General features: G+C 40.2%; 1 protein-coding gene across 1 annotated transcript in view; it reads left to right on the forward strand.

Moving 5' to 3' along the window:
- The first annotated feature begins 708 nt into the window (after window positions 1–708).
- Window positions 709–24,050, forward strand: part of MROH9 (maestro heat like repeat family member 9) — an 89,739-nt gene continuing 66,397 nt past the window's right edge. The window contains exons 1-4 of the mRNA XM_043567798.1: window positions 709–810; window positions 6,346–6,434; window positions 9,326–9,372; window positions 17,176–17,255. Coding sequence (XP_043423733.1) covers window positions 6,380–6,434; window positions 9,326–9,372; window positions 17,176–17,255 — 182 coding nt within the window. The 5' untranslated portion in view covers window positions 709–810; window positions 6,346–6,379. The remainder of the gene's footprint in view (window positions 811–6,345; window positions 6,435–9,325; window positions 9,373–17,175; window positions 17,256–24,050) is intronic.

Here is a 24,050-nt window from a genome sequence, read left to right on the forward strand (position 1 = left end):
TGGAATATTGGTCAGCCATACAAAGGAATGTAGTACCCATGCAGGCCACAACATGGATGCATTTTGAAAACATTATGCTAAGTGAATGAAGCCAGTCACAAAAAGCTATATGTTGTAGGATTCCATTTATATGAAACGTCCAGAATAGGCAAATCCATGGAGACAAAAAATAGATTAGTGACAGCCAGGTGTTAGGGGAAGGAGACAGTGAGTAACTTCAAACTGGCATAGGGTTTCTCTTGGGATTAATGAAAATATTCTAAAATTGGATAGGACACATAGTTGCCCAACTCTGTAAATATATTTAAAACTACTGAACTGCAAACTTTTAGAAAATGAATTTTATGGAGTGTGAATTGTATCTTTATATTTACTTATTTGTTGTGAAGTGCTATCTTATTATTTACATTCCAGTGACTTCAAGGCAGCTTAAGCATCCCTTAATATTTATTGATCAGTTTTCTTCTTCTGTGAATTTTTATCCATATTCTTTGCCCGGCTTCTATTGGGCTGGTGGTGTGCAAAACTACATTTCAGTGCTGGTGATGTATGAACCAGAACCAGAAGCTTCCCTCGACAGCAGTGACAAGTAAGCATTAGTGGCCACTTGGACATGTCAGTACTTTCGAGAGGGAACCACATCCATTCCAGAATGGAATCTCTGAAACACATGGTTACCATGACAAATGACAACATCTCAAAGGATTCCTTTAGTTGACAAGAGTGTTTTACTTTTGGCTAAGAGGTAAAGTACTTGAGTTTCTTTTCACTACTGTGCCTCATCACCAATAACAGAGAGGTTACACACAAGTAAGTAATTTTTCTCCTATTAACCCTTCAGTCAGTCAAAAGCCTGTATTCTTTCTCAGGTGACTACTTTCCTTAGTTTGTATTGCTAAAAGAAAAAGTACGGGGGCGCCTGGGTGGCTTGGTCGGTTGAGCGTCCGACTTCGGCTCAGGTCATGATCTCACAGTCCGTGAGTTCGAGCCCCGCGTCGGGCTCTGTGCTGACAGCTCAGAGCCTGGAGCCTGTTTCAGATTCTGTGTCTCCCTCTCTCTCTGTCCCTCCCCTGTTCATGCTCTGTCTCTCTCTGTCTCAAAAATAAATAAATGTTAAAAAAAATGTTTTTAAATAAAAAAAAAAAAGAAACAAGTACAGATACATGAGGATGTACCTCACCATCTACCCTCTTCTAAAGTTCTTACCAAATTTGCCGATTGGAAGAGTTCATCTTCATTCATTGATCTCCTGACTTCATGTCTATCATCTTTTCCACCATCTGCCCACATCTCTTCTGCCTTGCAGGCATTTGAGCTCCTGTGTTAGCTGATGGCCGTCTAAACCACCTATTGGCTGGCACCCACAAAATTTGGACTCAACCCAAGCACCCAAAGTCTAAAACTGAATTCCCATCCAGAAAGCCTTTCATTTTCTTCAAAGAAGCTGGACTTCAAGGAGTCAGGAAACAAACCCATCAGGTGGTGAAAAGCCCATGAGACTAATCAGTGTACACATCAGTTTAAGAAACGCTAATCACAATTTATTAAAATAAACCAGACACACATAGAAGCATAGAATAACAAAAATCGGATCAGGGAGAAAATCCTAGATCTGTCCTAAAATTTATTCATAAATTTAAAATTTATGTATTTAATCCCATGAGAATTTTAAGGAGTGAATTTTTCCCAAAGCGAAGTCTTTGGTGGGATAGACTAGGCACATTCATTTAGTAAGATGCAAAGTGTTTGGGAATGACAATGCAAACACTCAACAAATGAAAAAACAGCTAAACTGTGAGCACATACAACATCTCAGGGACGAGGCTTTTGTTCCCATGTTTGGATCCAGACATGCCTCCCTGGGAATGGATAACCTTTGGTTCTGGTTTTGAACCAAGGATAAGTGGTGAAGCTGAACTAAGCAAGGAGTCAGAAAGATAAGCCCTAGTGCAGAGGGCTCAGGATCGATACGAGAAATTCCGTAGTAGCTTTGAAGCCAATAGGATCAAATAGCTGGGGAAGAATAAGGCTGAAAGAGCAAATTTACACACACACAATTTTGGGTCAGGAAGAGAATTCCTCCACATGAAGGTCCAACAAACATTTGATCGGAGGATAGTTCATCTCATTCGATACTGAGTAATGATTACAAAGGAATCAAAGAAAGATTTTACAAGAAAAAAAGCAGGAAAGTAATATAAAAATAAATGACAAATAATTTTAGAAAAATATTTTCAAAGAGCAGATGACAAAGACTTTACAATTCAATGAAACAATTTTATATATAAAATGTGAGGATAAAATAAAGATATAAGAATTCAGGGAAGACTAGTGCGGCTCAGAAAAGAAATGGAGGAGAGAAATATTCTACAAAAACAAAGGGCATGTTGGAAACAGTACAAAGAAAATAAACATTGCTGTGAACATGATAAGGAGCAGGAAGGACAAATTGAGGTCAGCTAGAAAGACTTTTTAAAAGACATTTTTGGGGTGCCTGGGTGGCTCAGTCAGTTAAGCGCCTGACTTCAGCTCAGGTCATGATCTCACGGTTCGTGGGTTCGAGGCCCACATCAGGCTCTGTGTTGGCAGCTCAGAGCCTGGAGCCTGCTTTGGATTCTGTCTCTCCTTCTCTCTCTGCCCCTCTCCCACTCACACTCTGTCTCTCAAAAATAAAGAAACAGTAAAAAAAAAAATCTTTTTTAAGACATCATATGTAAGCACAATTGGTATCACCAAAGAAGAGAACTAAAATAACAGAAGAAAGTATTTAAATACAAATTTTAGTAAAACTTTCCATGAATGTATAGATTGAAAACCAGGCTACGTCCCCAGAAAAATTAACTCAAGACAATCAATGGTGAGTTATAGCCATTGAAAATGGCTGATTGAAATCACATTGAAAATGGTGATTTTCAAAGGTAAATAAAAGATGCTTTGGAAATCCAAGAAAAGGAAAAACGTTCAATTAATCTATTCAATGCTAGAGGACTCTGGAGCTGAGCCTCTAAAATCCTTGAGGAAGATGCTGTGGCCCAACAATGTTGTGACTCAGCCAGACTTTAATTCAGAGTGAATGTAACAAACATTTTTTAACATGAAAGAACTCACGTGATTCCCCTCCTCAATAGACTAACAGAAAATGAACTTTAACCCAACTAGAGATGAACGGGCAAAGCATGGCCGATGACAGTGGATCTAGCTCAATGTAGGGCTAAGTCACAAAGGAAAATGAAGATTATTATTTCAGAACTGAATATAAATATTATAAACTTTGAAAATATAGAAATGATATAATTAATAACATAAAAATTAGAAAACAAAAGGGAAAGTAATGTCAGGACATTGATTTCTTCATTATTAAAGCTTAGGGATTAATAAGTTATCAAGGACAGTCAACCCTTGAACAAGACAGGGGTCAAGGACATCAAACTCTGTGCCAGTCAAAAACCTGCATATAATGTTTGATTCCCCAAAAACCTAACTACTGATAGCCTACTGTTGACTGGAAGCCTTACTGATAACATACATTTATAGTACTCTATGGTATACACTGAAAAAAATCCACATATAAATGGGCCCATACAGTTCAAACTCCTGTTGTTCAAGGGTCCACTGTAATATAAACAGAAAAGCATAAAGGTTTCACTAAGTAATCAGCTAAAATTATATGGAGAATGAGGGAGGGGAGGAAATAAAAATTCATTGTTGATTTCAAAAATTTCATCTTGGCTCACAGTTGGGACTCGACAGATTCGCTCTAAAGTTTTGAAGAATAAATACATTACAAAAAGTTAGTCATATTAATCATAATCACAAGAGGAATATAAGCCTTTCGTATTAAAGAAACACACAAACACATCACATTATACACACACACACACACACACACACACACACACACACAAAGTAAGGGAGAAAATACCAAATCATAAAGGATTTAAAGGTAGCTACAACAGGGGCGCCTGGGTGGCGCAGTCGGTTAAGCGTCTGACTTCAGCCAGGTCATGATTTCGCAGTCTGTGAGTTCGAGCCCCGCGTCAGGCTCTGGGCTGATGGCTCAGAGCCTGGAGCCTGTTTCCGATTCTGTGTCTCCCTCTCTCTCTGCCCCTCTCCTGTTCATGCTCTGTCTCTCTCTGTCCCAAAAATAAATAAAACGTTGAAAAAAAAAAAAAAGGTAGCTACAACAAAAGCAGAACTTAAAAATAGGACAAAAGTAAAAACCCAAATCCATTATGTAAATACATCAAAACTCACCTATAAGAAGAAAAGAATCTGGGGCACCTGGGTGGCTCAGTCGGTTGGGCGTCCGACTTCGGCTCAGGTCATGATCTCACGGCTTGTGAGTTCGAGCCCCGCATCAGGCTCTGTGCTGACAGCTCGCAGCCTGGAGCCTGCTTCAGATTCTGTGTCTCCCTCTCTCTTCTTCCCCTCCCCTGCTCATGCTCTGTCTCTCTCTCAAAAATATATAAACATTCAAAAAAAATTAAAAAAAAAAGAAGGAAAGAATCTGGCTGAATTACAAATAAAACCCAGAAATATGCTACATACTAGAGACATTTATAAAACAAAAGATCTCAAAATGGTTGTAAATAAAAAGATGGAAAAAAAGCATTCCAGGAAAATGTACACAAATAATTGTGACAGCAAATTAGGAGTTGAGATCTTAATCCAGATAACTTGAATTCCACACTTGGAAATAAATGCCTGGCTTGCTCAGTCCATTAAGCCTCCAACTCTTGATTTTGGCTCAGGTCTTGATTTCACTGTCTTGAGATCAAGCCCCACGTTGGGCTCCACACTGGGCCTGGAGCCTACTTGGGATTCTCGCTCTCTCTCCCTCTCTCTCTCTGCTCCTTCCCCACTCGAGCTCTCTCTTTCTCTCTCTCTCAAAAAAAAAAAAAAAGACTTTAAAACATTAAATGTATTTTTAAGTTTGGAGAGCACTGAGATCTCCTTTTTTTTTTTTAATGTTAATTTATTTTTGAGACAGAGAGAGACACAGCATGAGCAGGGAAAGGGCAGAGAGAGAGGGAGACACAGGATGTGAAGCAGGCTCCAGGCTCTGAGCTGTCAGCACAGAGCCCGACACGGGGCTTGAACTCACGAACTGTGAGATCATGACCTGAGCCGAAGTCGGACGCTCAACCGACTGAGCCACCCAGGCGCCCCAACATTAAATGTATTTTTAAGCAGCACTTAATGAGAAAATGTATAATCCATAATGAAGACAAAATAATTATAAAAATCTACATAAGAAGAATTTTAAGATGCCCCCCAATATTCCTGTCTCTCAGTATCCATGCTTTGAATAAATCCCTCCCCCACGAAGCTGGAAAGGTAAGGCAGGATGTGGGCTGCTCTCTGCCTGTGATGAGATATGACAATGTTCCATAATATGGCAAAAGGGATTTTACAGATGCAATAAAGGTTATTAGGCAGCTGACTTTGAGTCGATCAAAATGGGTGTTGCCCTAGTGGGCCTGGTGCAAGTTTGGGTCTAAACGTGGGAGACGGAAGTCAGAGATTGGAGTGAGAGAAGGTCTTGCCCACGTGGCAAGGGATGGCCTCTAGGAGCTGAAAGGTGCACTCAGACACAGCCAGCAAGAGAGCGGCCCTCCATCTTAACGGTCTCAAGGAACTGATTTCTGCCAAACACCCAAATGACCTAGGGGAGGATCCTGTGCCTCAAATGAGATTGCAGTCCCTGCCGACACCTCAACTCCAGCCATGTGAGACCCTAAGCAGAGCTTAAACCTTCTGATCTGCAGAAACTGTCAAACAATAAATGGATGGTTTTTTAAGCCATTAAGCTTGTAGTAATTTGTCACACAGCAAAAGAAAATAAATACAATGTGCATTCCGTATAACATAGTAGCATGAAAACGATAAAGCAATGGAAAATAATACACCTATTCCTGAAATCATAAGGCAACTACAAATCACCAAGCACAAAAAAAAAGTCTTACAGGAAATCAAATAGTGTGCAAAAGATACAATCTCACCTACATGAAGTTCAAGAAAAGGCAAAACTAATCCTCTGATGTTAGCTGTCAGAATAGTGGTTATCTCGGGCTGGAGGGGGGGACAGGAAGGGTGCGAGGGGGAAGGGTTCCCACTGAAAAGGGCACAAGGGTACCCTTTCAGACACTGGAAATGTTTTACACCTTCATGGTTACATGGTTGTATAAATATGTAAGAAGTCATTGAGCTGTACTCTTAAGATTTTGTGCACTTTGTTATATTACCCCTTAATAAAAGTACCTTTGGGCAAAAAAAATGATAAAGCAAAACAAAACTATAAGAACGTTACTAGTTCATATACTAACACAAAACACTCTTTTGCAGTACTATTAGAAGACTTTAATTCAGCTTTGTCAGCATGACATCAAAGATTCAGAAAACAAGTAAGAATTTAGGATACAGCAAAGACAAAGGTAAATATGTATATGTATGTGTATGTTGTGTGAGAGAGATCTGTATATCAGTCTCTATCCATTAAAAACAGAGAAATGTATTTTTTTTCCCAGTGAGCACAAAAGGTCTATTCACAAAAGATCACCCTGTTAGGTTAGAAATCTCTGCATAAGTTCCAAAATGTAGAAATAGCGAAAATACTTTCTGATCACAAGGCAAAACATTAGAAAGTAATAACAAACTTAGGAGACTAAGCAAAGACGAAAACAAAAAACAACCTACCATTTTGCCATCTGTCCTACTCTATTTTGAACAATTCTTGGGTCAACGAGGAAATTAATACAGAAATTGCAGAATGTTGGTAACACATCGCAGGACCTACAGCACACAGCTGAAACTGCAAACAGAAAAAGATCCATAACCTTAAATATTTAGACTACCAGAAAGAATGAAAGTAATTGAATGAATTGAATGAATCATATATCCAAAGCAAGAAGTTAGAAAATAAATAAGTAAGTAAGTAAATAAATCCAAAAAAGGCAGTCAAAAAAGAAGGCATACATTCAAGGGATACAAGAGAGCTGATGCATAGGGGCACTTGTACCCCAATGTTTATAGCAGCACTTTCAACAATAGCCAAATTATGGAAAGAGCCTAAATGTCCATCAACTGACGAATGGATAAAGAAATCGTGGTTTATATACACAACAGAGTACTACACAGCAATGAGAAAGAATGAAATATGGCCCTTTGTAGCAACGTGGATAGAACTGGAGAGTGTTATGCTAAGTGAAATAAGCCATACAGAGAAAGACAGATACTATATGTTTTCACTCTTACGTGGATCCTGAGAAACTTAACAGAAGTCCGTGGGGGAGGGGAAGAAAAAAAAGAGGTTAGAGAGGGAGAGAGCCAAAGCATAAGAGACTCTTAAAAACTGAGAACAAACTGAGGGTTGATGGGGGGTGGGAGGGAGGGGAGGGTGGGTGATGGGTACTGAGGAGGGCACCTTTTGGGATGAGCACTGGGCGTTGTATGGAAACCAATTTGACAGTAAATTTCATATTTAAAAACAAAACAAAAACAAACAAAAAAAAGAAGGCATACATAAAGACAAGGCTGAATTCCTGAATTTGATGAGAGGAATAAGAAGACTACTAAGCTCAAATTTTGATACCTTCTCATGATGAAGAGGACACTTCACTTGAGTGACATTCTTTCCTAAAAACCCAGTCTTATTATGAGGAAAACACCCGACAAATGCAAATCAAGGGACAGTCTGCAAAATACCTGACTAGTCCTTTTCAAAACTGTCAAGGTCGTGAACAAGGGAAAGTTGCAAAAACAGTTACAGGTCAGAGGAAACTAAGGCAGCAGGATGACTGAATGCAGTGGGATCCTGGAATGGGAAAAATGGGTGAAATCCATATAAACTCTATAGTTTAGTTAATAGAACCGTACTAATATTAATTTCTTAGCTTTGACAAATGTGCCATGGTAACGTACAATGCTAACATTAGGGGAAGCTGCGTGAGGGGTATATGAGATCTCTTACTAGCTTTGCAAATTTTCTGAAAATCTAAAATTATTCCAAAAAAAAAAAATCTAAAGAACTTCAGAAGACCTAGAAAATCTAGGCAGAGCAATTAAAATGGAAGAAGTAAGAATAATTACCAAAGGGCTATCTCCTCAAACAAACAAAAGTATCCCAGGTCCTAAAGTTTCTATAAAAGAATTTTCCAAATATTTCAGTAACTGATAACTCCAATCTAACTCGTCATTCTGATAACATAGAGAAATTTAAAGAGCATTCACATTATTGTCCATGGAGTAAATAATTAAATAATAATATATTTTTCCTTTGTAATATATTATTTCTATTTTCTAAAAATACTGGATGATGAGGTACCTGGGTGGCTCAGTGGGTTCAGCATCTGACTCTTGATTTTGGCTCAGGTCATGACCTCACGGTTAGTGAGATTGAGCCTCGAGTCGGGCTCTGTGCTGACAGCGCGGAGCCTGCTTGGGATTCTGTCTGTCTCTCTCTCTCTGACCTTCCTCCGCTAATACTCTTGCTCTCTCTTTCAAAATAAATAAACTAAAAAAAAATTTTTTTAAATAAAAATACTGGATGGTTATGTGCAGAAATGGCAAATAGTGGTAGAAATTTTTGTCTCATTCTTTATTTCAATGAGAATGCTTCTAATCATTTCCTTATTATATCTGGTCCTAGCTTTTGTGCTTATATATCACATTGAGAAATTAACCACATATCTACTTTATTAGGAACTGTTATCAAGAATAGGCTTACAAAGCAGGGCGCTTGCATGGCTCAGTCAGTTAGGCATCTGACTCTTGATTTCGTCTCAGGTCATGATCTCTGGGTACATGAGTTCGAGCCCCGCATCGGGCTCTGTGCTGACAGTGCAGAGCCTGCTTGGGATTCTCCCTCTCTCCCCATCCCCCTTTCCCCTCCCTCACTCGTGCTGTCTCTGACTCTCTCAAAATAAATTAATAAACTTAAAAAAAAGAATATGCTTACAATTTTATCAGATTTTTTTGCCTCCACAAAAATTATTATGTAAATTTTCTTCTTTTTAAAGCAATTAATGTTAATAATTGTGTTATGAGCTCTCTTTTATTGAACCATCCCTGCGTTTGGAATAAATACCACTTGGTTATAGCTTATTATTCTTTTAATGTGTCTCTGTATTCTGTCTGCTAACCTTTTTACTAAGTGTTGTTCAGTATCTGAAGTTTTAGTGTGCGTGTGTGTGGGTGTGTGTGCATACTATCCTTGATGGGCTTTGCCATCAAGATCATACTAGCCTCAAATTTGGGGATACATCCCGCTAAGATGATAAGAGATTAAGTTGATTCCCTTTTAACTAGTCTCCTTCTCCCTGACTAGTAACCGGTCTCCAGTGTCTACGGTCCATCGTGAAATGGCATCGCCTGGTAAGTGAGATTCTAGAAGACATTAATGTAACTGAAATCTCCCGGGTAAATAAAAATAAAGTAAAACAAAATAACTTGTTCACTGTCTCCATTACAAGGGTATCATAATTCGTGTTTAAAATACATGTATCTGGGGCAAGGAAAGAGGCAGTTTGATTGAAAACTGGCTTTAGTTTTTTCTTCCCTGAAGAATCATATTCTTGCTTACCCTCATGTGCCCCCTGGAAATGACTTTCAACACTAATTCAAAAGGATGAAAGTTTTGACCCACCATCCCACTGTTTTCCCCACTTACCCACCCCCCATCTCCTAAATGATCTCCTACAACAGCCTCATATCCTTCCTTCCATCATCACTGTGAAACCCCTTCCCACCAAACTGGATCAGAAGTAATGCCATGAGCAGACAGAAAAAGAAAACTGTTTTTCCCAATTCACAGCCATGACCTGGAGAAATAAAGACAAGAAGGTGAGGGGAGCCATAAGAGAGGGAACCCCTTCCCTGCTCCAATCATAGGGAGAACAGCTAACACGTCCATAGCATTTATAACATGGTAGTCATGCTCCAATGGCTTTAAATAACTAAGTCATTTAATCCTTGTGACAGCCCTCCACGGTGAGTACTATTGCTATCCCCTCCTGGCAATTGAAGAGACAGAGCAGCAAGTGACCTGCCCATTTAGCTGCCAAGCGGCAGAGCCAGGATACAAACTCATGGAGTGAGCTCCAGGGGCTCTGGAGTCACAGTAGGAATTAGTGAGACAGCTTCAAGAACATGGTCCTACAAAGGTGAAAACTGCACTACAATTCAGGCCTTACTTTGTTTTCAAAAGCAGGGTCTCTATTTCTCTTAGCTGTGGAAACGATCAAGTCCAGAAATCAAATTGTGACATAGACTTAGGTTGGAAATAGTCGAATACAGGAAACAAAAGAAAAAGAAAAACATGGTCAGATGGCCCATAGGACATAAAACAGAAACTTGTTTGACATGGGCGTCGGGGTTTGAGCCTAAATTGAGTTCCTGCTAGGCTTCAAGCACGTCTGGACCACTCCCATTGAGACAGAACTAACAAATGAAAGAGCCTGCAGGAAAAGAGCACATCTCAAGTGAAGAGATTATCAAGGTGTGGTTCAAGGGTAAGTGGATGGTGGAGAGGAGAGGAGACGCTCTCACCGAGGCAGCTGCTGAGTCCTAGGACGATGGGGCTGCTATGAGAGAGAAAAGCAACAAGCAGCTGGAAATGATGATAGTAAATGAGGTTGCCTGTGGCTCTTGCTCTAAAGCAAGAGCCCCTTTTGTGCGACCCCGATTCTCTTGATAACGGCTACCAGCAGCCATGGGACCCTATCAGCAAGGATTAGCAGCAGCATCAATGCCTTTGGCCAGAGGGCAGGAACAGCCTCAGCAGCATGTTTTGGCTTCCACAGGGATAGGCGATGTCATCATAGCAAGTCAGCAATAAAGGAGTTATCACACTTTAAAACTACTAAAGATAGCTCAAATATATAAACCAAAATCTTTCTGTCTCTAATTAGACAAATCTATCCCCTTATTTCTCTTTTTCAAAAATATATCAGCTAATTTTACTCATTTGTACTTCCAGATGGACTTTGGAATATACTTGTCAAATTTCTCCCAGAATTTCTTTGGCATTTTGATTAGAATTGCACTAAATTTACAGATTTACAGAGAATTTACTTCTTTAAATTACTGTCTTGTCATCTGGCACATGTATGTTTCTTTCCCCTTACTTGAATCTTCAGTAAAGTTTTTTTCTTCATGTAGACCTTGGACATTTCTTAACCATTTATTTTGGGGTATTTTATAGACTGTACGGTTATTGAGTGTAGATTATATGATTTCCAAATATTTTCTGTCAGTACATTGATTGTCTTATCTTTTCCTTAATGGTATCTTTTGAAGAGCAAAAGGCTTTAGCATTAATCAAGTCTAATTTATCATTTTTTTTCCTTTTATTGACTGTGTTTTACAGCCATATCAAAGAAAACTGTCCCTGAACCAAAAATGACAAAAATGTTATCCTATTTTTCTTCTAAAGGTTTTATAGTTTTGGCTTTTACATTTAGATCTATCATCCATTTTGAGTTCTTTTTGTGTAGGCATGAGGTAAAAATATCAATTTGTATTTTTACATATGAATCTCTGTTGTCCCACTCTTCTGTTTCACATCCCGCATTGTTGCAAAACAACGTGACCTGCATAATTTCTATCTCTGGGAACTTAAAGAGATTTTCTTTGTGAAGTGGATATACGATAAAATTTCGATGTTCTTCTAGTTTTATGGAAGTAGGGCACTCTTATTTTTAAAAATGAGAATAATCAGAGACCCGCACCCTCTTGAGCTGTCGGAGTTGATGCGAACGTGATGGTTTTCATGATCTGTTTTACTCGGTTTCTTTTTTATATTACATACCAAGTAATATCTATTACAAGTTCTGAGGGTTTAAAAGATGGCATTAAAGAGGTGGGAGGGGAAGAAAGCAGGAAGTTATATCAGCAGACTTCTATCAGGTACTGATACACATATCTGTGAACATAGGGCTGCACAGTGCGCCACCACCGGCAAGTTTGAGAATTGCATGAATGAAGTCACGTTGAGATTTGGACCCAAAACAACACTTTGACTAACAAGTACCAAGTAGATATTACTAGGCAGTGATACGGGACACACTAACTTGGTTATGATATCCATGTATACTTAAGCGTAAAAATAAAGTTCCTCTTTTTGCAGGCCCCAGTCAAGAAAGTGGAAATCCTTCCCATTTAGGAAGTCAGGGATAGTTGGGTCTCTGGGTCTGTAGACACCTTTGATTTTACAGGCATGCTGTAACTTTTGAGTTACCTCAAGAGAGTGCACTCTGGTGGCCTTTACTAATGCAGTTCAGCAGAAACGCTCACTGCTCTGTTTGGGGAAGAGGAATCAGAGAAAGCACAGAAGTCTACCTGAAAAAAATGATAAAAAGAAAGGTCTGAGGTCTCCAGGCACGCAATGTCAAGGTTTCTTCAGTGAGTATTAATCTTTTTATAAATTTTTTTTCTTAATTTTTGACAGAGAGACAGAGACAGAATGCAAGTGGGGAGGGGCAGAGAGAGACAGGGAGACACAGAATCCGCAACAGGTTCCAGGCTCTGAGCTGTCAGCACAGAGCCCAACACAAGGCTCAAACTCACGATCTGTGAGATCATGACTTGAGCCGAAGTCAGAGCTTAACCGACTGAGCCACCCAGGTGCCCCAATGAGTCTTAATCGTTTACACCAGAATCAGTCAAAAGGCAGGTACACATGGTTTTGATTTTGCCACAATAATATAGACTTGCTTTTTTGAGCCTCATGTGTTGACTTTGGTCTTATAGAAAGGAAAAGTAACCTTTGGCCAGTAGTGCCTTTTTCTTTGTTCGTTTGTGTCTGAGGATAGCTGAGGATCTCAGATCCAAACGTGAGACCCGCACTGAATGCTCAGCATAGAGAACCCGCCAATGTGAGGATCAACACAACTTTGCACCGAACTCTTCCACCCAAGTCTCCAGTGGCCTTTGTGGCTCCAAATCCTAAAGATGTTTTTCTGTCTTTTTCTTTTGGGACCTTTAAGCACTGTCACCAGTGACTATGTATCTCTTAAATCTCTCTTATTTCCTCTGCCGACACCGGAACCAACCCTCTTCTATTATAGTCTCTCTCCTGGGTAACATGAGCCTTAACTGTTCTCCGTGTAATCAGTTTATCCTGTTCAATCAAGCGGCCTTGTGATCTTGTCCCCCTTTTGATTAAATGACTACGTCCGCCATTCCCCCCCCCCCCCCCACACACACACACATACCCACTTGTTCTTAAAGATGAGTAGCAAATCTTTAGGCCTCACAAGAGGACTTGCTGTGATCTGGCCTCTCTGGGCCCATGACTTAGCATGCTTTGCTCTGGCCAGAAGGCCTTCTTTCGTGTCCTGTAAAACAGTGGTTCTCAATTCCGGCTTCATATTACAATTATATATGGAGCTTCAGAAACAAAAACAAAAAACTATTGCTAGGGCCATACCTCCAGAGATCTGGATTCACTGGTGTGGGGTGAGTTCCAGGCATGTGGATCTTTTGAAGGTATCCGAAGATGATTTTAAGGCTCAGCCAGGGTTGAGAGCTACTTCTCGAAAGCATTAAACCCTTTCTCAATGCATGGATATTCATGCCCACAATTCAGATTCCTCATCTCTCTGCACTTTAGTATTTTGCTTTTGTCAAAGAAAAGAGACATTCTAGGGAGCTAGAGATGAAGGAAAAGGTGCAGACTCACATTATATTCTAGAGGACCAAGTCCTCTTGGATCCCTTTGGCCATTGCAATGTTAATGGTTGGAATGGAACCAAATGGTTCCCTTTGAGCATTCCCAGGATTGCTTGAGAATTACTAGAAGGGAGTTCAAATTCCCTCAGAATAATGATTATTATGATAATACCATTTGCCCTCGGGCTAAGGTGGCATCAGAAACACATAATGTCTGTGATTTGAAACATCTGAGGCTTAAGGAACTAGTCAATCTGGCACGACTCCAATTTTTCTGGCCAAGAATGACAACAGATATTGAACAAAAATGTCAGTGATATAAGATATATATAAAAAGCAGATGGTCAGCTTAAAGAAGAAAGCCAAAATAATAAATATGGAAGCTTAAGTCCTACCAGGCTGGTCCTAGAAGCTAGTATTATGAAATATATTACAAAGTATAGATTTCCAGGATTGTGACCATCTTATCATTTACTGTGGGTTTCCAGTGAAGAGCCATAGTGATGAAGGAGTAATTGAAAATGAGATGAAAGAGAACTTATCCATGTAACAGAAGTTAAGCCAGAATGATAGTCCTAACTCCCCAGAGGTGGCCCTGAGAAATTTCGGGGAACTCCGGTGAGCATGTTATGTAGTCTGAAGAATAACAAAGAGCCTAACTGGGGAAAGCAGGTAAAATTCCTGGCCAATTCCTGTAACTTCCTAGGTTCACACCAGTTCAGAACCCACGTATAGATGTTAGACAAACCTATTGCTTACTGAGATGCGCACTGGCTTTGGGTATTACGTTAATATCAGTGGTACCTATAGCACAGGCAAAAGCACGTTCACGAGAAGGAAGGGGTGTGCTGTAACTCAGTTAATCAACAACAGTGTGATGTGAAGGTAATGTGAGCAGAACAATAACCTGGTGATGGAGTTGTAGTAACAAATTTGGCTCCATGAAAATAAAGAGAAGCTGGCTGACAGATGGGGAACAGAAGTCTGTGTTACTATAGATCAACTAATTGACAATGTATTACTGTGAAGCAAGCTCCAGGGTTGAGTGGAAATAGTTCACTTAAAAAGTGCTGCTCAATCCTGGATGTACTTCAGAATCACCTGGAAGCCTTGCTCTGTGTGTGTGTGTGTGTGTGTGTGTGTGTGTGTGTGTGATCTTGAATACAGACCTCTTAAATCTCTGGAGGTGTGGCCCAGGAATCAAAATTGGTTATTTTTCAGGCCCTGAGTGTACAGCCAGGGTTGAGAACCACGGATTTCAATTTGAAGTGTTACAAATTGATTTCCAAGGACTAACACCCAATTAGAACTTTGTCTATGAGGAAAGTTCCCAGTGAGGCAATAGTCCCAGAAGAACATTGCTTATATAGTGACAGAACGTGCTATTAGTCACTGCCCAGAGAAATACTAGTGTATTTCTGGCCAAATTGAAAGAAAACAGTGCCAAGGACAAAAATCTCTAATTTCAAACTAGACAAACCACCATTTATAGTTCCCATGTCACAGTGAGAGTTGTCTGCCATGTAGGTTTTATGTTCTCTACGTAATGATAATGTGAGATATGCTAATAAACAACATAGCAAAGACTTATTCTCTTAAGATTGAATAAAATCACATTTGGTCTTGTTAGGAATCAACGATAGGTATGGATATAAATATTTTAGAGAAAGAAGAATAAGTCTTTTACACCACTCGGTCTCAGCACAGCCCAGGGAGGGGGGTGTTAGAAAGTGTTCAGGGTGCTGTTACCCAGGAAGGTCATGGCAGGATACTTGTGCCTAGTGGGGAAATGCCAGTTTTTAGTTCCAATCCCAAACAGGAAGTTTCTTAAATGTCTTAGTTCTGGCTGATTTAACAAGATTCCATGGACTGAGTGGCTTAAACAGCGGAGGTGTCTCACAGTTCTAGAGTCTGGGAAAGCCAAGATCAGAATATGACAGATTTGGGGCACCTGGGTGGTTTAGTTGGTTGAGCGTCTGACTTCGGCTCAAGTCTTGATCTTGCAGTTGACGAGTTGGAGCCCTGCGGCCCGCTCTGCGCTGACAGCTCAGAGCCTGGAGCCTATTTCAGATTCTGTGTCTCACTCTCTCTCTGCCCCTCCCCTGCTCATGTTCTCTCTCTCTGTCTCAAAATTAAATAAACATTAAAAACAATTTTTTTAAAAAGAATACAACAGGGGCGCCTGGGTGGCGCAGTCGGTTAAGCGTCCGACTTCAGCCAGGTCACGATCTCGCGGTCCGTGAGTTCGAACCCCGCGTCGGGCTCTGGGCTGATGGCTCGGAGCCTGGAGCCTGTTTCCGATTCTGTGTCTCCCTCTCTCTCTGCCCCTCCCCCATTCATGCTCTGTCTCTCTCTGTCCCAAAAATAAATAAACGTTGAAAAAAAAAATTTAAAAAAAAAAATAAAAAGAATACAACAGATTTAATGTCTGAGTGAGGTTGGTCCCCCTGGTTTTCAGACGGCCACCTCCCTGCATCCTCACGTGGCAGAGAGAGAGAGTGAGCTCTTTTGGATCTCTCTTATAAGGGCACGGATCCCATCTTGTAGTGCTACTCTCATGACTTCATCTGAGCCTCATTATCTCCCAAAGGCCCATTTCCAAATACCATCGCCCTGGGGATTCGAGTTTCAACATATGGTCTTGGAGGGGACACAAGCTTGCAGTCCATAACATGGACTTCACAGGCATATAGCCCTATCTACTGGATTAATTCTGACATCCCACAAAGGTAAGACACAGACCCCACAGGGTACTCAATACTGGAGTCAGAGGAGCGGCACTGAGCAGACAGGACAGGGCTTTTTTCAGGGTGATAAGTAGTCAGTGGCAGGTGTTTGCCTATGCATTAGAGAGAATAAATACCCTCAGAAATAACATTATTTTACAGCAGCACCTAAAAGAGAACGTTGAGTTGTTTCAGAAGTACAGACTGGGAATTTCCGGAAACAGCACTATTGGTTCCGATGCAAGAAGTGACATTGCCACAGAGGCTTGTATAAACAAGATAAGGATGCACGCAAGAAAAGAGATACTCCTCCACCAGACTTGCCTCAGGTCTCCAGTTTCTTCAATAAAGATCTGGAAAGTCTGCATAGGATCTCACTGATTATAATTGATAAGTTTAAATCACTGTACATTAACCTATAACATGGTTCTCACTCGATAGCAGAAGACATTCTTCAGTAAGTCCTGATTTAAATCATCCTGCTGGTATTTTTATCAAGAGACCCCACACCGAGTAGACTGTACTTAACAGTTACGGTGTCGTAGAGGGCATCCTCGACAACATTTTGTCCAGAAATGCTACTTATAGAAGCACGGTGGTTGGCTGTAAAAGGCCACCATTTAGGCCAAGATGCTATCATGAGTTTAAATTAATTTGGTCTCAACACTATGAACTCTTGGACTTCTAGTCCCGTCCAGTTTGGTCCGTTGCTCTCGGTGAAGGAGAGAACTACGTGTGATGCCTCAAGGGCTGCCATCATTTATTCTTTTCTTTTTTCCAGGAGCACATAGCTACCAGCCTATGGGATGTATACTCAGGCCTGTTCGGTGATCAAGCCATGATTCTCGCCGTGAACTCCAGGTACAAGAAGCTATAATGCTCTCGCATTTCACTGACTGAATATCTTTAAAACACAATAGAGAAAACTCACACTTGTGAAAAACAGAAAATTACTCCAAATCCTACCATCCTAATTCAGCAGCTGTTATTTCTTTCTTTCTCATGTTCTTCCTCAATTCTTCTGTATTGCATGGATAAACAGATAGTCTAATTATTGTAGAAAAATAAGCAGATTGTGGAGGGGAGGAGCCAAGATGGCGGAACAGCATGGAAGTTTTTTGTGTGTCTCACATCCATGAAATACAGCCAGACCAACACTAAACCGTCCTGCACACCTAGAAAACTGATCTGAGGATTCACACAACAATCTGCACAACCTGAACCACAGAACTCAGCAGGTACACGGCGCGGAGAGGTGAACTGGGGGAGAGAGAAGCCACATAGGGCAAGGAGCCACTTTTGTGTGTGGAGAGAGGATGGAGACAGGGGGGAGAATACGGGAAAGGCACCCCCCCCCCCAAAAGCAGCTGGAGAGAAAGTGGAAAAGTGGAAACACCCACAGGGACTGAACTAAAAAGGAGAAAGGAGAGGGTTTAAATTCCCTGAAGACTCTGTAAACAGGGGGAGCAGAGGCTGAAACTCCGCAGCACCATACCTGGCGGCGCTCAGGTGGAAAGGGCGAATCCCCAGGAGCAGAGTGGAGTCCGGGGGGCTTCGGGCCACATGGGAGAGACGGTTCCCCCGCTGGGAGGACACCTGGTAGAGGCGGCGTGGCCCCCGCACAGGCAAAGACCCCGGCGGACCGGGAGAACGGCCACATTCGCTGGTGCTGGAACAAGGACGCTGGGGGCGGAGCCCGGTGCCAGAATGAGTGTTGTGATTTTCCATAATCCCTGAAACGCCGCTGCTACACGATGGCGCGAACTTTCTCTGGGGCGGGCTGGCCCCCAGCTGCAGTCTCGCGGCGTCGGCACCAGCAGGGTCCCGCGAACGTTCCCGGGTGCGGCAGGCACCCAGCCATTGCTCGGTGAGACCCTCCGCAGAGGGGCAGAAAGGGTCAGAGCTGCAGTCCCTCAGAAGTAAGGGGTCGGGAGACACAGCCGCATCTGACATAAAACTCAGGAGGGAGGAGCTGCCTGGGGCTTGGTCACGGACAGTGTAAGAGCGGGGAGTGGGCGGAAGCCGAAGACAGAAGACGGTTGTGCGATTGCTGATCAGGGAGAACAGAGTTCCGATATTAGAGAGCGGGTAACCGGGTGACACCATTTTCACCGTCCCGCGCATGCGCGCGCGCGCACACACACACCTGCAGCACCACAACAACCCACCCCAGTAAGCTAGCTGCGCCATCTAGTGGACAACGGAGTCGTTACACTAAGCCCCGCCCAAAGGGCCAACCTCCCTCTTCAGGACACAAGTCTCTCTGCCTGCTTAGTTTATGGACTATAAAGCCCTTCATAGTTTCACTTCTAGGGGAAAACAAAGTAATTTCAATCGTATTTCAGTCTGTTTGCCGGTCCATCTATTCAATTTTCTTTCTTTTTTTCTTTTTTCTCTTTTTCATTTCTTTTTCTTGAATACAGAGAGAGAAAAAATTCATTTTTACTTTCAGTTTGCATTAAAAATATTTTTCTTTAATTTTTTTCTACTGTATTTTTTACTTTTGTGTAAGTTTTTTTAAATTCTATTTTAATTCCATCATTTCATTTTAGTCTACTTCAGTGTATTCATTTTTTCAAATTTTCAAAAGATTTCCTTTTTTTTTCTTTCTCCTTTTTTCTCTAATCTATCAAGCCCCTTTCAACACACACACCAAAACACACCCAGGATCTAGCATCATTTATTTGATTTTTGTGTGTGTGTTTGTTTTTAATTTTTTAATTTTAATATTTTTTTAAATTTTAATATATTTTTAATGTTAATTTTTTTTACCTCATTAATTCCTTTTCTCCCTTCAAAATGATGAAATTTGAAGGGAGAAAAGGGAGAAAGTGAGTCACTGATTTCTCGTAATTCTTAAATTATTCTCCTTTGCCTTAATCTCCCTCTTTTTTTTCTGCTTCATTATTCTCCATAAGTTTGTCTATATCGCTGATTTTCTGTCCTGCCTCATCCATCCTTGCCACCGTGGCATCCATGTGACATTTCAGCTCAGTTATAGCATTTTTTAATTTCATCCTGACAAGCTTTTACTTCTTTTCTCCCATCAAATTCCTTTTTCTCCCTTCAAAATGATGAAATGAAGGAATTCACCACAAAAGAAAGAGCAGGAAGAAATGACAGCCAGGGACTTAACTAACACTTGCTTGTATAAGCAAGATGTCTGAATCAGAATTTAGAATCATGATAATAAGAATACTAGCTGAAGTTGAAAATAGATTAGAATCCCCTTCTGCGGAGATAAAAGAAGTAAAAGCTAGTCAGGATGAAATTAAAAAATGCTATAATTGAGCTGAAATCTCACATGGATGCCGCGGTGGCAAGGATGGATGAGGCAGGACAGAGAATCAGTGATATAGACAAACTTATGGAGAATAATGAAGCAGAAAAAAAGAGGGAGATTAAGGCAAAGGAGCACAATTTAAGAATTACGAGAAATCAGTGACTCATTAAAAAGGAAGAACATCAGAATAGAGGTCCCAAAAGAGAAAGAGAGAGAAATAGGGGTAGAAGGGTTATGTGAGCAAATCATAGCAGAAAACTTTTCTAACCTGGGGAAAGACACAGACATCAAAATCCAGGAAGCACAGAGAACTCCCATTAGATTCAACAAAAACCGACCATCAACAAGGCATATCATAGTCAAATTCACAAAATACTCAGGCAAGGAGAGAATCATGAAAGCAGCAAGGGAAAAAATCCTTAACCTACCAGGGAAGACAGATCAGGTTTGCAGCAGACCTATCCACAGAAACTTGGCAGGCCAGAAAGGAGTGGCAGGATATATTTAATGTGCTGAATCAGAAAAATATGCAGCCAAGAATTCTTTACCCAGCAGGCTGTCATTCAAAATAGAAGGAGAGATAAAGCATTTCCCAGACAAACAAAAATTAAAGGAGTTTGTGACCACTAAACCAGGCTTTCAAGAAATTTTAAGGGGAACTCTCTGAGGGGAGAAAAGATGAAAAATAAATAAATAAATAAATAAATAAATAAATAAATAAATACTAAAAGCAACAAAGACTAGAAAGGACCAGAGAACACCATCAGAAACCACCTCTATAAGCAACATAATGGCAATAAATTCATATCTTTCAGTACTCACTCTAAACATCAATGGACTAAATGTTCCAATCAAAAGACATAGGGTAACAGAGTGGATAAGAAAACAAGACCCATCTATATGCTCTTTACAAGACACCCACTTTAGACCTAAAGACACCTTCAGATTGAAAGTAAGGGAATGGAGAACCATCTATCATGCTAATGGTCACCAAAAGAAAGCTGGAGTGGCCATACTTACATCAGACAATCTAGACTTTAAATACTGTATCAAGAGATGCAGAAGGGCATTATATCATAATCAAGGGGTCTATCCACCAAGAAGACCTAACAATTGTAAATATTTATGCTCCAAATGTGAGAGCGCCCAAATATATAAATCAATTAATCACAAACATAAAGAAACTCATTGATAGTAATACCATAATAGTAGGAGACTTCAACACCCCACTCACAGCAATGGACAGGTCATCTAATAAAAGAATTAACAAGGAAACAGTGGCTTTGAATGACACACTGGACCAGATGGACTTAACAGATATATTCAGAACATTTCATCCTAAAGCAGCAGAATATACATTCTTCTCCAGTGCACATGGAACATTCTCCAGAATAGACCACATACTTGGACACAAATCAGCCCTCAACAAGTACAAAAAGATCGAGATCATACCATGCATATTTTCAGACAACAACACTATGAAACTTAAAATCAACCACAAGAAACAATTTGGAAAGGTAACAAATACTTGGAGAGTAAATACCATCCTACTAAAGAATGAATGGGATAACCAAGAAGTTAAAGAGGAAATTAAAAAGTTCATAAAGCCAATGAAAATGATAACACCACAATCCAAAATCTCTGGGATGCAGGAAAGGCTGTCATAAGAGGAAAGTTTTATTTATAGCAATCCAGGCCTTCCTAAAGAAGGAAGAAAGACCTCAGATACACAACCTAACCTTACATCTTAAGGAGCTGGAAAAAGAACAGCAAATAAAACCCAAAACCAGCAGAAGACATGAAATAATAAAGATTAAAGCAGAAATTAATGCTATCGAAACCAAAAAAAGAAGAAGAAGAAGAAAAAAAAAACCCAGTAGAACAGATCAATGAAACCAGAAGCTGGTTCCTTGAAAGAATTAACAAAATTGATAAACCACTAGCCAGTTTGATCAAAAAGAAAAAGCAAAGGACCCATATAAATAAAATCAAGAATGAAAGAGGAGAGATCACAACCAACACAGAAGAAATAAAAACAGTAAGAGAACTTATGAGCAATTATATGACAATAAAATGGGCAATCTGGAAGAAATGGACAAATTCCTAGACACATATACACTATCAAAACTAAAACAGGAAGAAATGGAAAATTTGAACAGACCCATAACCAGTAAAGAAATCGAATTAGTAATCAAAAATCTCCCAAAAAACAACAGTCCAGGGCCAGATGGCTTTCCAGGGGAATCCTATCAAACACATAGGGAAGAGTTAACACCTACTCTCTTGAAGTGTTCCAAAAAATAGAAATGGAAAGAAAAGTTCTAAACTCTTTCTATGAAGCTAGTATTACCTTGATCCCAAAACCAGCCAGAGACCCCACTAAAAGGAGAACTATAGACCAATTTCTCTTGATGAACATGGATGCAAAAATCCTCAACAAGATATTAGCTAACCAGATCCAACAATACATTAAAAAAAGTATTCACCATAACCAAGTGGGATTTATACCTGGGATGCAGGGCTGATTCAATATCCGCAAAACAATCAATGTGATTCTTCACATCAATAAAAGAAAGGACAAGAACCCTCTCAACAGATGCAGAGAAAGCATTTGGGAAAATACAGCATCCTTTATTGATAAAAATCCTCCAGAAAGTAGGGATAGAAGGATCATACCTCGAGATCACAAAAGCCATATATGAAAGGCCCAATGCTAATATCATCCTCAATAGGGAAAAACTGAAAGCTTTCCCCCTAAGGTCAGGAACAAGACAAGGATGTCCACTCTCGCCACTGTTATTCAACATAGTATTGGAAGTCTTAGCCTCTGAAATCAGACAACACAAAGAAATAAAAGGCATCCAAATCGACCAGAAGGAGGTCAAACTTTCACTTTTGGCAAATGACATGATACTCTATATGGAAAACCCAAAAGATTCCACCAAAAAACTTCTAGAACTGATTCATGAGTTCAGCAAAGTTGCAGGATATAAAATCAATGCACAGAAATCGATTGCATTCTTATACACCAACAATGAAGTGACAAAAAGAGAAATGAAGGAATCGATCCCATTTATAATTGCACCAAAAACTGTAAAATACCTAGGAATAAATCTAACCAAAGAGGTGAAAAATCTATACACTGAAAACTATAGAAAGCTTATGAAAGAAATTGAAGAAGACATACACACACACAAACAAAAACAAATGGAAAAAGATTCCATGCTCCTGGATAGGAAGAACAAATATTGTTAAAATGTCGATACTACCCAAAGCAATCTACATATTCAATGCAATCCCTATCAAAATAACACCAGCATTCTTCACAGCGCTAGAACAAATAATCCTAAAATTTGTAGGGAACCAGAAAAGACCCCGAGTGGCCAAAGCAATCTTGAAAAAGAAAACCAAGGCAGGAGGCATCACAATCCCAGACTTCAAGCTAAACTACAAAGTTGTAATCATCAAGACAGTATGGTACTGTCACAAACGCAGACACTCAGATCAATGGAACACAATAGCGAACCCAGAAATGGACCCAAAAATGTGTGGCCAACTAATCTTTGACAAAGCAGGAAAGAATATCCAAAGGAATAAAGACAGTCTCTTCAGCAAGTAGTGCTGGGAAAACTGGACAGTGACATGCAGAGAAATGAACCTGGACCACTTTCTTACACCATACACAAAAATAAACTCAAAATGGATGAAAGACCTAACTGTAAGACAGGAAGCCATCAAAATCCTTGAGGAGAAAGCAGGCAAAAACCTCTTTGATCTTGGCCACAGCAACTTCTTATCAACACGTCTCTGGAGACAAGGGAAACAAAAGCAAAAATTAACTATTAGGACCTCATCAAAATAAAAACTTCTGCACAGTGAAGGAAACAATCAGAAAAACTAAAAGATAACTGACAGAATGGGAGAAGATATTTGGAAACGATATATCAGATAAAGGGTTAGTATCCAAAATCGATAAAGAACTTATCAAACTCAACACCCGCCACAAAACAAATAACTCAGTGAAGAAATGGGCAAAAGGCATGAATAGACATTTCTCCAAAGAAGACATCCAGATGGCTAACCGACACATGAAAAGATGCTCAACTTCACTCATCATCCAGGAAATACAAATCAAAATCATAATGAGGTACCACCTCACGAACCTGTAAGAATGGCTAACATTAACAACTCAGGCAACAACAGCTGTTGGCGAGGATGCAGAGAAAGAGGATCTCTTTGGCACTGCTGGTGGGAATGCAAGCTGGTGCAGCCACTCTGGAAAACAGTATGGAGGTTCCTCAAAAAATTAGGGGCGCCTGTGTGGCTCAGTCGGTTGAGCAACCGACTTCGGCTCAGGTCATGATCTCATGGTT

The sequence above is a fragment of the Prionailurus bengalensis genome, chromosome E4 (genome assembly GCF_016509475.1).
Source record: "Prionailurus bengalensis isolate Pbe53 chromosome E4, Fcat_Pben_1.1_paternal_pri, whole genome shotgun sequence".
NCBI classification, from domain to species: domain Eukaryota; kingdom Metazoa; phylum Chordata; class Mammalia; order Carnivora; family Felidae; genus Prionailurus; species Prionailurus bengalensis.